Raw genomic sequence first — 16,237 nt, forward strand, 5'->3', positions numbered from 1 at the left:
GACACACAAGAATTGCTAGTCCTGATTATTAGATCTCTGAACAGCTCATGCAAGATTACCATGAAACCAGTCATGTTTTGGGTTCAGCTGATTTGTGAGTAATGGTTCTGAGGAAGGTAAACAACAGAAAGATGAACAGATTCCTCTTTAACATCACACGACTGAGTATCCTGAAGGACAATGTGGCCTGTTTATCAGCTTGCAATACCAGAAATAACCACAGGGTGGCGGTACAATGCTGATTTGTTTAGTATTCTACCAGTGGAGGCCACACCTGAACCTGTGTGTGTGTGTGTGTGTGTGTTCACAGGGAGAAGTGTTCGAGTTTCTAGATGAGTTCCTGGATCACGAGCAGTAGCACGTTTTTTTACACACTGAAAGTAAAAAAGAAATGACCAGATAGCAAATGGACAACAAGAGGGTTTTTCTATGGTAACACCCTAACCTCTGACCCCTTCCCCTGTGCTGTATTTATTTGGTGGTTTGAGACGCTCTGATCACAGTCGGTTTTATATTTACATGCAGATTTAGATCCTAAATGTATTTTTTTTTTATACGTCTTGATCACGTGCACTAACATGTACACCTTAGAGGCATGGACACATTAGTGACTAAGGGATGAGGATGAGGATGATGAAGGTGGGGAACCTGCCGTCACAGCTGTGCGCTCACTCCCCCTTTACAGAATGTTCATGTTCATGAAATCAAACAGTTCACTGAAATGATCAAATTGTTGTTTTACAATAAAGTAAAAAATATTTGTTTCCGCTGTGAATATATTGACCTCATTCATCGCAACTAATCACAAAATACTGGTCACCCAAACACTTCATCCTCCCAGGGGTAAATGCAGCTAACTGCTAATGCAACTATTGAAAAAGTGAATTATGTAACAGGAAATGTATGTTGTTCAGGGTGTCCAAGTGCTGTGTTGCAACTAGGTGTTTCCGACTGTAACATTGGTGTGATTTGGGAGATCGGTGTCAGAGGGAGAGAAAGAGGAAAAAGGATGGAGAGAATGTAAAAGACAGAAGGCTTGACTCTGACCGAAAGGGGGTGCTGCTACAGGAGAGAGAGCAGGTAGGAGAGGGTGTAGGACTGGAGGAGGGCAGGGCAAGTGGAAGTGCATCCCCTCGTTTGATGACACCGGATCAGCCCTGAGCTGTTACCGAGAGAGGGAGACGAGCCAGAGAAAACACTGAGTCGTTTAATAATGTTTGAACATCGTGCCTCCGTGTAGTTTATCACACGAAAGTGAGAAAAATCTGAAAAATCTCTCCTCTCTTCCCGTCTCCATCGCTCCTACGCTCTGCTTTCTTCTTAGTGTCTATTCCTCTCTCCATCTCCTTTTCCTCTTTACTTCCTTCCTTCCCTCTCACTCTTTATCTCTACCGATCTCTCCAAGTCTTCTCCATTTCCGTCTACGTATCTATGTGATGGAACGTTTAGGGTTAGAGGGTTGATCGGCGACATCACAGGGACTACTGGGGTCAGAGTTTAGAACGGGTTTCGGTCAAATTCCAATCGTGTGAAACAGAGGTCATAGAACATGAACACACTCCTTGATGTGACCCGACAGTCACACACACTCACACTCACACACACACACACAAATGAGTTCAGTGACAGGGGTTGCAGTTTACACAGTGTCACAGATGTATGTGTTTATTATGAACTATCTCCCATTTACACTTCCTTTCGACAACACACAAGCACCTTCTGAAAGTGATTAAGAAGGACAAGACAATGATAAGGCAATGATGTCATATAAAGCAACAAAAAAACAAACATTTTATGGACATATTACTTTATACACACTTTCCTACTTTCAGTCTGATCTCATTGATCTCCATCACTCATGTTGATATCATGGTGACAAACATAAAATGCTAAAAAAAAAAAAAACACATAATCTTGATAATCTACAGTCTCACTGTCTTGGCCTACTTGACCTCATTCAAACTCATCTTTACAGGTATCTTTCTGACTGTAACAATTATGTTTGATAATAGATCCTGTATGACTTAAGATGTGGAGCAGTAGAATAGAGAAGAATGGAGATGAGATGATCCCTCCAAAGTGGACTGTGAAGTCTGGAAATATCCTGTCCCACATGGGCCTATACCAGCTTTCTACGTCTGCTTTCACCAAGGGGTGTGTTATAAACTACCTGTGTGTGTGTATGTAAGAAACTAATGTACCTGAATAAGCTGACCCTGTTTTGACATGAAGATAAAGAGTTTGTGGTTTGCTGTTGTAACATCCTTTCCGAAAAGACAGCACATAAAGCAGTTAAATTATTTACACGAACAGACATCCCCTTACGCAAAGAAAAGGCCTGGATCAAAATTATTTATTGTAAAATATTACATCTGTATTTGACTTACTCTTATTCTGTGACTTTGCACTTTTTTTTGGAAAGAACTGTTCTATTAGTTAATGTTGCACTGAGTGCACACCAAGTATTTAATATTTGCAAATAGTCATTGACCCAGATCCAGTGCCTTTTCCCTTGTCTCAACCCAGAAACAATCCCTGACCAAAACACAGTGGACTAAAAACAAACAGCTTTTCAACACTGAATATTTAAGCTTTTTACAACAGAGCATATAGGAGAGAACTTGTCAGTAACTTAAATACATGAAAAAGAAGATGTAATGTGATTATAGTTTACAGTAACCTCTTATATTTCCTTTTTATTGCATTTATACAGTATTGCTGACTTACTCACTTAGAAAATACCGCATTGTTGTTGTTTTTTAATAGTTACCTTTTCAATTATTGAACTCCATATTTGTATGTTGAAGTTGTTCAAATGACATTATCAGTGTTCTATAGTTCTAAATTCTATAGTTTCGAAATAAAGAAAAATCACAGATTTTAAACAAACAGTTCAAAACAGTTCAACAGGTTACAATATACACTATTCAGTATCATATGACAGTTTCCCCTGACATCCATGACACACATTTGGGAACTTAATTACAAATTACATTTTATAATACGAGTAAGGGCAATGGCTATCTGTCTACCTGTCTATCTGTATACCTGTCTATTTGTCTGTCTGTCTGTCTGTCTGTCTGTCTGTCTGTCTGTCTGTCTGTCTGTCTGTCTGTCTGTCTGTCTGTCTGTCTGTCTGTCTGTCTGTCTGTCTGCTCAACTTTAGCAGGTTGATGTGGTTGTATAAAATCATTTGATCTCCCGTCCCAGTGTGTGCCTGTGGCATCGCCGGGCGCAGACGCTGGACTCCTGACTCCTGACACGTCACGCTGTGGACCGACAGCTCACACTGAAGTGGGACACACATACACACCCATACGTACACACACACACACACACACACAGACAGACACACACCCATCTGTAACACAAATACACACTCCTGCACCCGTATCTGCATGCACAAACATCAGCTCTCGCGCTCTCTCTATCACACACACACACAGACAAACACACTCTTTCTTGTCTCTTTCTTGCAGGGCTGAGTCGGCAGTCTGGACTCCCCCTCTTAATCTCACCAGCAGACTCTGTCAAAACCAACAAGACAACCTTACCAGGCAAGAAGTCTCCACATGAGAATTTCTCTCTCGCTCTCTTTCTCTTTTTTTCCTGTCATCTATCTTGTCCTCTTCTCTTGCAATCATGTCTAAACTGTTGGACTGACAGTGCTGGGTCGTCAGTTTGAGGCCGTCCCCCCAGCGTGTCGCACCTGAGGTGTGGATTCAACACGTTTGTCATGAGAAAACAAGAAGCTAATTATCAATATCAAAATGATCAGGATAACAAAAACCTTTTAAGTCAGTGATGTCGAAATAACACGAGCACACAGTAATAACACAGTAACAACACCAATGAATCTGTACCACAATGTCCCAGGGCTTTTAGGGGAAAAGTCCCATCTCGTCTCAGATATGAGCTCCTGCTAGCTTTAGCTCAGTCGCTTATCTTCCTCTTCACTCAACTCGCCAGTTGTCTGTCTTCACAGACCAAGGCCCTGTCCAGAGAGACGTCTCTCTTTGGACAGGGCCATAGTTGTTCAGCTCACACCTCCCCCTTCCCTCCCCCCTTAGCAGCCCTCCTCCAGACTGTCTTTGCAGCCCCTCAGTGTCTCCCCTCTCGGTCTCCCCTCCCTCTCTCTTCCCCTCTCTTTTAGACCTTCTGCTGCATCTCTATCTGCTGGCCACTTGGACTCTGCCCCTTCCCGTTCATCTCGTACAGCGAGGTCTTCCGCTGTCTCCTCCGGTAACACCACGCCCCGGCGACGGCTGCCGCGGCAACCGCGCACACCGCCACCACGATGGCCGCCACCGTGGGGCCGCGGCCCGATGACGGGGGAGGAGGGGGAGGACAGTCCTCGTCCGTGCAGGCTGCCTCCCCCACCTCCCCCCCCTCCCCCCCCTCCCTGGCTCTTTGAGTCATGTTGCCATCGGCACGCTCCTCCTCCAGCCCCGTGATGTCATCATCCCGCGCGGTGGGTCGGAGGCCGTGGTCCGGGAAGTGGTGCACGTGCTCGGTGGTGGCGTCCTCCCAGGTGTCCGGTCCAGGGGCCACTGTGTAGTCGTCCGTGGTGGAGTCGGAGGGGGGGTCCGTGGGCTCAGGTGTGAGATGGTCGGGGGAGGTGGTGTGGGCGAGTCCAGGCCAGCCTTCCTCTGCTCCCTGTGAGGGGGACTGGGAGAAGCTGGTGAAGGCGGTGGGCTGGCTCATCTCTACCTCATTGGGACTGTCTGTCCCCTTGACGATGAGATCCTCCTCCGGTTCTTCTGATCCTGGCCCCTCCTCTGTGGAGCTGTCACCCACTTTCTCCGTCTCGTCAGGAACGACCGGATATCCGTCCAGCCACAACTCCTCTGTGCTGGCCGTCTGTTCTCTCCCTGCTCCTTCCTGGGTCACGTTCTGAGGGTCGTCCGTCGGTATGACGACCGGAGGTGCCACATGGTGTTCGTGGTCGTCGTGATCTTCGTGACTGTCGTGGTCGTCATGATCATCGTGGTCGTCGTAGCGGTCATGGTCACTGTCTTCGTCATGGTCATCTTGGTCCTCACTGGTGTCGTGGTCATCGGAGTGATCATGATCGTCCGGGTGACTGTCAGGGTCTGAATGTTCCTCCGAGTGGTCAGTGTGGTCATCGTGGTCATCGGTTACGTCATCATGGTGATCGTGGTCATCATGGTGATCATGGTGATCATGGTTGTCATGGTGATCATGGTGATCATGGTCGTCATGGTCGTCATGGTGATCATGGTTGTCATGGTCGTCATGGTGATCATGGTCGTCATGGTCGTCATGGTCGTCCTCACGGACAACGTGTTCTCCTTGGTTGCCATAGAGAACACTGTCACGGTCATCTTCATGTTCACCCATGTCATAGTGCTCCTCTTGGTCATCATCGTCGTCATAGCGACCGCCCTTCTCATGGTTGTCTTCGTGTTTACTATGGTTGTAGTGTTCGTCGTGATCGTCGTGTTTGTCATGATCGTCATGGTCGACATCGACAACGCCATCGTGACCATCGTGATCGATGTGTTCATGGTCGTCATGGACACCGTGATCTATCTCTTCATGGCTATTGAGATCTTCTTTGTCGTGGTCTTCAAGTTCAACATGGCTGTCATCAAAGGGGTCATCTGGCTGCTTGTAATGACTTTCCTGACTGTCATCCTCTTTTACATCCTCTGTATCACTGCCTGAAGCTTTGACACGGTTGTCTCCATCAGAGGGTGGGGGCTGTATGATTGGCGGCTGGGTGGGCACAGGATCTCCCGCCTCCTGGAAGGCCTCGGAGGGGAACCAGAACAGATGTTTCTGGGAGAGCAGAGAGACCGGCGCCTCAGTCACCACCCCGGCATCCGCCTCCGTCCCTAGCACCTCCTCCTGCTCCTCCCCAGGACTATCGCTGGAATCCACCCCCTCCACCCCCTCCACCACATCTTCCTCCTCTTCTCCTCCGGTCAGCCGTCCCTCCTCCTCCTCCTGCTGCTCCTCTCCCACAGACATCTCCTCTCCTCCTCTGTCTTCTCCCTCTTCCTCCGGCGCTGCCGTCTCCTCTCCTCCATCCTCCTCTCCTGCCTCCTCCTCTCCTGCCTCGTCCTCTCCTGCCTCCTCCTCTCCTGCCTCCTCCGCCATGTCCTCTCCTCCCTCCACGCTGAAGCTTGCTTCCTGCTGTTCCTGGCTCCTGTGCTCCTCCTCCTTGTCCTCCTCTTCTGCCACGTCCTCCTGTACCTCCCCCTGCACCTCCTCCTGTACCTCCCCCTGCGCCTCCTCCTGTACTTCCCCCTGCGCCTCCTCTAGTTGCTCGTCCTCAGAGAGGTCCTCAGGGTCTTCGTAGGCGAGGTGGTGGTCGCCTGTGAACTTGTCCTCATAGTCGATGTGAGGTTCCGTTCCATCTGTAGAGCCAGGGAAAGAGAGAGAGAGAAAAGAAACATCAAACACAGCAGACAGATGCAAACACGCACAGAAGAAGAAAAATAAAACATTTAAAGTCATAGGAGAAGAAGAAGAAGGACCTGGAACGTTATTTTCACTGTCATTGAACTGAAGTGAGACTTGAAAACGTTAACCAGCCGGGACATGGAGCAGGGCCACTGGCATCTCACACTGAAGTGTCATGGCCGCCGTTTTTATCCTCTCTCACAACTGGGACTCTGTTTGCTAGTCGTTCCAAAACGAAGCCCCACTCACCTTTGTTCTCAGATGTCAGTACTGACCACAAGGAAGTTACTAACTTACTGGTGCTTTTTGTGCAGGTCAGAGGTCAACAATGCTTTGAAACAGAAATGGGAGGTTTTAGCACAGCCACCCACCCTCTCTCTCTCTCTCTCTCTTTCTCTCTCTCTCTCTCTCTCTCTCTCTCTCTCTCTCTCTCTCTCTCTCTCTCTCTCTCTCTCTCTCTCTCTCACACACACACACACACACACACACGTACCTTTAACACAGGGCTGTACCAGTCCGTACCACTCCGCACAGCTGTCGCACAGCAGACTGAAGACGCTGTGCCCGCTGGGCATTACATGACCCGGGACGCACGAGTACAGCAGCTCGTCGCCAAGCTCAAACCCAGTGTGCCCCTGGAGACGAGTGTTTGGGAAAGATGGGGGGTCTCCACATGGAACGCCTGTCGACGACACACACACCGGTTACTTGGGGAACAGCGGCATGATGAATTTACACAAGTTGTGAACAGGACGAATGTGAGTTTGGATCGGGAGACTACACTTCTTGTAAAGAACCACCTCTGGTAAGCGAGCGGCTTACCAAGCACCAGAACCACTGATGCCCTGGCCATCAGAGGCCCCAGGCCAACGTAAGTGTGTGTACTGTGTGAGCTGCCACAGTGACTCTCCTGTTTAGGAGTCGAGACCCCAGGAGATTAGCCCTGGGTGGCGTCCAACAGACATCCGCTCAATAAACACTCCCTGGTCCTAACCCCCTTCTTCCTTCTGGGTTTCCCCCGGATCTGGAGGGGTGGGATGGGTGTAGCTGCCAGGGCCAAGCCTCCGGTGGAAGGCAAAAAAATATATTGATTGTTTCACCCATTTGTTCACACTGTTAACTGTCTAATGAGGGGTGGTTGTTGGTCTGGAACTGGCTGTGTTTGCACATTGCCTGCTCTGATTGATATCCTATGCATTTTATGGCTTAAGTAAATCAACTGGACAGGTTCTGCTCTAATTAATAGAGAGGGTGAGAGCCCCACACATGGATCCGTGGAGAAACACACAAACAGACTTGAGTAAACACAGGAATGAGAGGAGACTGGGATACCATGAAGGATGGAGGGAAGAGAGAGAGAGGGGGAGGGAGGGAGGGAGGGAGGGAGGGAAGGAGGGAAGAGAGAGGGAGGGAGGGAGGGAGGGAGGGAGGGAGGGAGGGAGGGAGGGAGGGAGGGAGGGAGGGAGGGAGGGAGGGAGGGAGGGAGGGAGGGGGGAGAATGGTGGGCAGGAGAAGATGGAGGGAAGAGAGAGAGGATGGAAGGAGGGAGGGAGGTAGAGAGGGAGGGAGGGAGGGAGGGAGGGAGGGAGGGAGGGAGGGAAGGAGGGAAGGAGGGAAGGAGGGAAGGAGGGAAGGAGGGAAGAGAGAGGATGGAGGGAGGATGGAGGGAGGAGGGAGGGAGGGAGGATGGAGAGAGGATGGGTGAGGAAGGAGGGAGGAGGTATGCAGGAACACTGCTTCTTTCACTCCTTGGTAAACGTCTCAGGGCAGAGACTGTGAACGAGCTCACTTAAACAACTCACACACACACACACATACACACACATCTTCCAAGCACTCCAAGCACACTCAACATCCATTTGATTTACATTTTGTGAGTGTGCCTGAGTGTGTGTGCGTCTGTGTGTGCGTCTGTGTGTGCTTACCCGTGTCTTTGACGCAGAAGGCATGCAGGTGTGTGGTGTCCTCTGTTGCGTTCTCTGTCTTCACGTCCACAGCCTTCAGAGCACTGCCCACATTGCTGCACACTGTGGTCCTGCCGGGAGAGACACACGTTACACCGCAGTCCTGTCCCTGTCCTGTCCTGCTGCATTTATGTTCCATAAAGTCACTCTTCTGCAGGAGCTGCTTTGGATGATGTATGTGTGTGTGTGTGTGTGTGCGTGTGCGTGTGCGTGTGTGTCTGTGTCTGTGTCTGTGTGTGTGTGTGTCTGTGTGAAAGGGAAACACATCCCAACCAGACTACTGCACACACATCCCAACCTATACTATGCAAACAAACAAACACAGGAATCATTGGCACCACCAGAGTTGCTGTTTAATACAAATCTTAATAAGGCATGCCATGATCAGCCTGACACTGACAGCCATAACCTCTGGGGACTATGTGATACTATATTTACCCGATCGGATGTACAATTGCATGTATAGTATGTAACAATATACAGTTCCCTATGAACAAAAAGGAAATACACCCAAATAAAAGCGCAGTTTAATGAAGTGTGACGCAGAGCGTCTGCTAAATGACTAAATGGAAATGAACCATTGCAAATAAGGTCAACTCTCTTTCTTCAGTGACAGAAGCAGCCAATCCCAACCACTCAAAAGACACCAGTAGTTCCAAATGTTCTATAGATTTTAAATAGATTAGTAGAGAAGAAGAGTTAGATCACTGCAATGTACATTTGCTTTTGCTCCTGATTCTGACCAGGATGAGAAAATCTATCAGATAATTTACCAATAAAATTAAAGATTTTGTGCAACTAAATAAATAAATAATTTTAAAAAGCTATTAAACTATGTGTGTGTTAATCATAGTATCAGCAGATGGAAAGAATCTGGCAGACTGGCATCATGGTGTGTGTGTGTGGTGTGTGTGTGGGTGTGTGTGTGTGTGAGAGAGAGTGTGTGTGATTCTGTGTGACTCATATGCCTTGTAACACTCTCAATTCAGCCTCTTTATCAGCTTATAAGGACAACTGGCTGGAAGGAAAAACACAGAATCACTGAGAAAACATACGCAAAGAGACTGAAAGAAAACACAGACAAACCGTTTTAAACAGTATTAAACTACCTCTCGCTGGGAGTGAGACGAGCGCGTGAGTGTGAGAGAGGGACAAGGAGGGAGGAAGAAAAAGAGGAGACTCACCGTCTGCCCTTTTCCTGAGTCATTTCACAAGTCCCCTTTACCTTAAATGACACAACTATTACTGGAAAAGACCAAAGGCCTGTGTAGCGGGTTGAATGGGGGGGAGGAGTGTCTAAATCAGTCTCTTTTAGAGAACAACCCCTCTCCTGGTATTTTGTTTGGTTGCCGTGACAGCTATGTGACAGGTAAGAGGGAGGTGAAAAGGTGTGTGTGTGAGAGTGTGTGTGTGTATGTGTGAGAGTGTGTACTTTTATCTGTGTTTGTGCCTGCAAAGAGTGGGTGTCTTCCCGGGGAGGGCTGAAGTGGTGCGCAACACTTTCACCCTGTAAAATCAAACTGGACCTCATTATAATTCCTCAGAATCACGTGTGAGCCTTCCTGTGCTCCTGAGACCATGTGAGAAGTCTTGGTGAGGCCTTTATGAAGCCCCAGCAAGCTTAGAGTTTGGGTGGACCCAAACTCAGATCACCTCTGGGAAGAAACCTGATTCTTTTGGAGTGTGATAGGAAAGGAGAGGGAGAAGGTTTGGGTGGGGGGGTTGATGGACAAAAGAAAAAAGAAAAAAGCAGACGGGAGGATGAGAGTTACAGCGAGGGAAGGAGAGAAGAGGGAAAGACGGATGGAATAAAGACGGAATGAGAGAGGAGGGAGAGTGATGATCTACTCCACATCCTTGTGCTTCTGACACCAACCTGTTGATTATGAGTCACGAGACAAGGTCTCACCCACAGAAAATGGTGTGTGTCTGTATGCGTGTCTGTCGGTCTGTGTGTGTGACTGTGAGTGTGTGCATGCACAAGTGTGTGAGGGGCGTGTGAGGGGCGTGTGTGGTGTGTGCGCGTTTCCATAAACACACTGCTTTGTAACCCTGCTGTTAAATACCTTTGGCAACCAACATTTGAAACAGAAACGACACAGGCTACCTCAAGGGCGACGTAATAAAGGTGAATCTGATTCTGGGACATAACATGTTCTACTTAATGAAAACTTCTCATCAATCAGTGAGCGGAAAGCCTATTGTTTCAGTGATTACTGGGCTGGGGTCTGGGCTGCGTTGGATACCAGTACATCTGCTAGTGATCTTGGAGAGTGAAGTAGAATGTAAGGAGGTTACAGCACGTACATAAGATCTGGGTGGGGAGATATGACTCAACGCAGGCCTGTATGGGACATATACCAGAACCCTATAGGAGGTCTCAGAGTGCAGTCTCAGAGTGCAGTCTCAGAGCGATGTCAGAGTGAAGGCAGCAAGCTGCCTGATCACATGCAATCTAACTTGATCAAAGATGTTTTCCCTGCTACATGCATGAACATACCAAACACTGGAGAACACACACTGGTGTGTGTGCCAGTGCCAATGGGAGGAAAAGAAGCAAAGCTGTATCTCATCAAATCTTGTTGAGCTTTTATCATTTTGGCCGACAGTCATTTTCCTCGCTACCACTAAAACAGAGATATGAGAACAGCTTACATAGAGGGAGAGGGGGGAGTGAGGGAGAGGGGGGAGTGAGGGAGAGAGGGGAGTGAGGGAGAGGGGCGAGGGGCGAGTGAGGGAGAGGGGCGAGTGAGGGAGAGGAGCGAGTAAGGGAGAGGGGCGAGTGAGGGGAGAGGGGCGAGTGAGGGAGTGGAGCGAGTGAGGGAGAGGGGCGAGTGAGGGAGAGGAGCGAGTGAGGGAGAGGGGCGAGTGAGGGAGAAGGGCGAGTGAGGGAGAGGGGCGAGTGAGGGAGAGATGTACACACAGTGTAAGGATGAAGAGATGGATGAATGATACACTGCGAAACATGGTAAGAGGGTGTGAAAGCTGCTGTCCATTGGTAAACCCAGTGAGGGAGAAAAAAGAGAGAGAGAGAGAGAGAGAGAGAGAGATTCAGACAGACAATGTGTCTTTCTACAAACAGCCATCACTCTGGGGCCATTTTAAGGAACAGGCAGCCATTTTGCCGTTGCTTTTTCAAATCTTAAAACACTTTAACCACCGCTGCGCTGACTAACAGGCTAACACTGTAAATTCATCCATTCATCATACCTGAAACCAACCATCGAACCTGCAACCCATGTCAACATACACTGAGGTGACTGTCATGGGAACCCAGAAGTCCATGTCTATGAACAGAGGAGGGACAGCAGACCCTCGGTCAGCCCACTATCTCCTCTGACCTCCGCTCCTCTGTATAGGACCCGAGTGCTATGGAGCGTGTTACCGTGGAGATGAGAGGTGTAAATGGAGGCGTTTGTCGGCATGACACCCCAGCTCAGAATTTCCTCCTCTCCAGATATGAACAGAGGAGCCTTTCTCTCTCTCTCTCTCTCTCTCTCTCTCTCTCTCTCTCTCTCTCTCTCTCTCTCTCTCTCTCTCTCTCTCTCTCTCTCTCTCTCTCTCTCTCTCTCTCTCTCTCTCTCTCTCTCTCTCTCTCCCTCCATCCCTCCCTCCCTCCCTCCCTCCCTCCCTCCCTCCCCTCTCTCTCTCCCTCTCTACCTTTCCCTCTCTTCCCCCCTCCCTCCCTCCTTTTCCACCTCTCCCTCTCTACCTCTCTCTCTCCCCCCCCTTTCTCCCTCCATCTGTCTCTCTCTCTCTCTCTTTCTCAACAACGCTGCTCTCTCCACTCGTTCTCCAACTGCCGGTTGTCCCTTTCCACTTTCACACATCACTCTTCAACCCCAAAATGTAATGTGTGCACACGAGTGTGTGTGTGTGTGTGTGTGTGCGTGTTTGTCTTACCCCACGGTGCCTCCATAGAGCCAACCACGGGTGCACTCAGAGAAGGAGCACTCGACCACGGCGTGACGTAGCTCCTCGGCCGAGGCCAGCCGGGCGCCATGGGAAACACACGCGTGTTCAGCCGCCCTCAACTCTTGGGAGTCAGACGTGTTCCTGAGGTCCAATAGGAACACACGACCTGGGGAGAGAAGAGCATCAGAACAGAACAAACAGAACATGCCCTGGCACAGGGGTGAGGACGTTTTGGTTGCATAGTTACAATAGAATGGATGGAAGGGACTGAATGAGACAGACACAAAGAAAAGAATAGCTTGCAGTGACAGTTTTGGTTCTCAGCAAAGACTGATGTCCAACTGTTGGTCCTGGGTCAGATTACTCAGGTTAGGCTTTAAAATATGGTAGGAGAGAGGAGCTGGTCTAGGATCAGACCAGTGAGCCGTTCTACTTTTAAAGCTTTCATTGTACCACACCAGGAGGATAATGAGTGGTGTTCCTGGTGAATAGGGTCTAATGATCGCCATATAGAACTCAGTAACCTTCCCCCCCTCATGTGGACTCATCTTAATCACCATCAAACTCACGTTCACTGACATGTAACAAAATAAACTTGAAAAAAACCAGGACCGTCTGAATGTTGCATTTTTGTGTGAGAAGTTTATTTTCGGGACAGAATGTGGAGCGTGACATGCTCTGATGCCCACTTTGCCGATTATATGCTGACCAATGAGATCGAAAACTTCTCAGTTATCCTCATGCCACTTATACTGCGCATAACGTGGTGCGTGGCATGTTCATCAAATTTGACTCTGGACTTTTTGTCTTAATCCTAATTACATAAATGTAGTCCTACCTTCCAGTCGTTGTAAATGTACAATGTGCTCCCTAAATGTTGGTGTGGAAAGGCAAGAGACGAGAACCCAGGTGTGGATGACTGCTTCTCACTTCAATGCACTATCGCAACAGTACCATAGGATGTCACAAAGAAGAACTTACCATCGGCGCTAACGACAGAGACAACCGTTATCCAAGTCAACCATCCAAAAAGTGAAGAAAAAATTATATTTCTGTTGAAATTGCGTTCCCACATTTTCTGAGCACTTATTTTTGACGTTACGTAGGATGTCCAAAGTTCCAACACAAATGTCCCTTTGCAAGTTGATAAAACAGAGGAGACAGAAACTCCCGTTATTTCCCTGCCGGTTCCGGAGATGGACTGAGATAATCGAAAGTGAGCTTGTTGATGTTAAAGGTAAAACGGAAAGAAACGGTTGGTGTGGTTCGGAGCGAGGCGCGGTTTATGTCCCCAAATAGTGCCTTGCAGAGCATATGGAGCATCGGCGTGAAAACTCACATATCCCCGTTAGTAAATACGTCACAGCACATAATCTGAAGGGTGGGTAGCCGCGCGCGCTAAGCAACACCGATGGTGGAGCTGCGTCTTTACGCACAGGGATCTGGAGAGAGAGAGAGAGAGAGAGAGAGAGAGAGAGAGAGAGAGAGAGAGAGAGAGAGAGAGAGAGAGAGAGAGAGAGACAGACAGAGAGAGAGACAGAGAGAGAGAGAGAGAGAGAGAGAGAGAGAGACAGAGAGAGAGAGAGAGAGAGAGAGAGAGAGAGAGAGAGAGAGAAAGAGGGCGAGAGAGGGCGGTGGTAATGGTCGGGACACTTAATATATAAAGCAAGTATGAACATATTTAGTTTGTCCAGCCACGAGAATGGATCATTCGTCAGGTCCAAAATCACAATTAAATTGGCATCTAGTTATTAATAATCAAACCGCACATCAGAACGAAACGGTTATGTATATGTTTTTGTTTGTGTGAGTGCGTGTGCGCGTGTTCACATTGAGATGGATGGACATCTCCCATTGAGAGCAGCTGGCTGCATGGCTGCATGCATTGTACTGTCAAGTCTGCGCGGGGAGATAACCAACACACAGTGAAGGGGCATGCAAGAACAGACCCAATAAAGTTAAAGAAACATATACAGCACACAGCTGTGAAAACCTATAACAAATTTAAGAAATGCACACATTCTCTAATAAATGTATCTCTCTTGCACAAGAACACAAACACACACACTTACACACACAAACACACGCAAACACTGTATGTACAGAGATAAAGGTGAGCCGGGGGTCACATTTACCGTATTCAAACATCTTCCCCACGTAAGACTGGGCATTATGTTTATGCACAACAAACTCCCCATTGAACATAATACCTGCAATTTTGTGTGCAAAAGTGTTTTACTGAATATATGAAAACAGTCCGATACAATACAATAAGGAAGATTTCACGGACAAAAGAGACTACAAATACATCGTCGCCTCAACACTACCACTCTGTCTGCTCTGTAATGAAGGGAAGAGGGGCTCCGCAGGTTTCTCTCCACACCTGAGGAGAACTCATCTTCTCACTTGCAGCATCACCAGGGGAGAATACAGAGGAGGGTGGCCCTTGGTCACCTTGCAAAGAAACATGATTAGTGTGACTTCCAGGCAGAGAAAGTAAAAAGAGTAAAGAAACTGAGGCACAGACAGAAAAAAAGAAGATGAATGATACATCCTCGTAAGCGGCCAGCGAAATCACACCTACTTCTCCCCAGTCTTTCACATCCCCCTCTTTTCCACTTTTCCTCTTTACTGGGCCAACCTTCCTCTCATTCCCCCTTTTTGCTTTCACCTCTCAGCTCTATCCCGCTCTCTCTCAGCTCTCTGTCTCTCTCTCTGTCTCTCTCTCTCTCAGCTCTCTGTCTCTCTCTCTCTCAGCTCTCTCTCAGCTCTCTCTCTCTCTCTCAGCTCTCTCTCTCTCTCTCTCTCAGCTCTCTCTCTCTCTCTCTCTCTCAGCTCTCTCTCTCTCTCTCTCAGCTCTCTCTCTCTCTCTCTCTCTCAGCTCTCTCTCTCTCTCTCTCTCTCTCTCTCTCTCTCTCTCTCTCTCTCAGCTCTCTCTCTCTCTCTCTCTCTCTCTCTCTCTCTCTCTCTCTCTCTCAGCTCTCTCTTTCCCATGTAATTCCACTCTCTTCACATATTGTCCTCCATAACGGAATGGACAGATGGGTTTAGTCAACCACTGCTCCACTATCACCCACTCTGGAAGAGACGCCGAGGACACACAGTTGTTTTTTCAGGAAAGGAAGATGGGGGTGTTGTGATAGAGAGAAGGAGGGGCGGGGGGGGGGGGGGGTTGACGAGGAGGAGAGAGACAGTGATTCACACCTGTGTTATCTGGGAGGGGCTGGTGAGAATTGTATTGCAGGTGTCCAGGGGATTGAGTCTGGGACAGACCTTTTACCACAGACAGGTGTGTAATCTCACATGTCCCTAATCACTCCTGAGGCCATCACCCAGAGAAACACGTTCACACACACACACACACACACCCACACCCACACACAGACACACACCCGTACAAATACACACACACACACACACACACACGAATACACACACACACACACAAATACTGTACAATCGAAATACATGGACGTAGACACGCACACATTCTTGCTTGCATCGTTTGGATTGCTCGAAGTATGATTTCCAAAGGAAGGCATTTCCTTTCAGAAGGACTACTGTACACTGACTCAGGGGAAACTCTTGACTTTAGACAGGAAGTGGCTCTGTTTCTGACCATAGTAACAACCTCTGCATTGGTCTATTATGGGATAGCATAGGAGCCAGTAATCAAATCTGACATGGTTAAGACTACAGAGTTTGTATGCATTCCTTTGTGAACGTACGTGTAAGTGCATGCTTGTGTTTGTGCATGTGTGAGAGACCTGTTCAATCCGTAAAACTGCCGTGAACTTGAATGACACACAGCTAGAGAAATGTCCCTGTTCTGTACTTGTCATTCTGAGACCCAGACAACATTCTACACTCAGCTGCCAGGATGGGACAAGAGCAGTTCTATTTAAAGACCTGAGTTAATTAATTTGACT

The 16,237-nt window shown here is 48.2% G+C and overlaps 2 protein-coding genes across 2 annotated transcripts in view; one reads left to right on the forward strand and one right to left on the reverse strand.

The window, feature by feature from the left end:
* The window catches only part of crtap (cartilage associated protein), a 3,626-nt gene extending 2,862 nt beyond the window's left edge, over positions 1-764 (forward strand). The window contains exon 7 of the mRNA XM_084696640.1: positions 311-764. Coding sequence (XP_084552766.1) covers positions 311-358 — 48 coding nt within the window. The 3' untranslated portion in view covers positions 359-764. The remainder of the gene's footprint in view (positions 1-310) is intronic.
* A 3,385-nt stretch (positions 765-4,149) lies between these two features.
* susd5 (sushi domain containing 5) lies at positions 4,150-13,496 on the reverse strand. Its single transcript, XM_084696007.1, has 7 exons — positions 13,290-13,496; positions 12,297-12,474; positions 8,355-8,464; positions 6,923-7,111; positions 6,154-6,383; positions 5,926-6,021; positions 4,150-5,850 (listed from the first exon to the last, which is right to left on the reverse strand). Exons 1-7 carry the CDS (start codon positions 13,381-13,383, stop codon positions 4,150-4,152), a joined length of 2,598 nt encoding a protein of 865 aa, XP_084552133.1. The 5' UTR covers positions 13,384-13,496.
* Positions 13,497-16,237: the final 2,741 nt, after the last annotated feature.

The sequence above is a fragment of the Hypomesus nipponensis genome, chromosome 4, assembly GCF_054491055.1.
Source record: "Hypomesus nipponensis isolate SF chromosome 4, ASM5449105v1, whole genome shotgun sequence".
NCBI lineage: Eukaryota > Metazoa > Chordata > Actinopteri > Osmeriformes > Osmeridae > Hypomesus > Hypomesus nipponensis.

What these genes read in the sequence shown, in the direction of transcription:
- susd5 (XM_084696007.1), bottom strand. Translation starts at nt 13,383, where the DNA reads ATGTGGGAACGCAATTTCAACAGAAATATAATTTTTTCTTCACTTTTT. An exon ending in CTCTATGGAGGCACCGTGGG is followed by an intron (nt 8,465 to 12,296) that starts GTAAGACAAACA and finishes CTCTCCCGGCAG; the next exon opens with GACCACAGTGTGCAGCAATG. An exon ending in GGAGCCAGGAACAGCAGGAA is followed by an intron (nt 6,022 to 6,153) that starts GCAAGCTTCAGC and finishes GCGCCGGAGGAA; the next exon opens with GAGGGAGAAGACAGAGGAGG.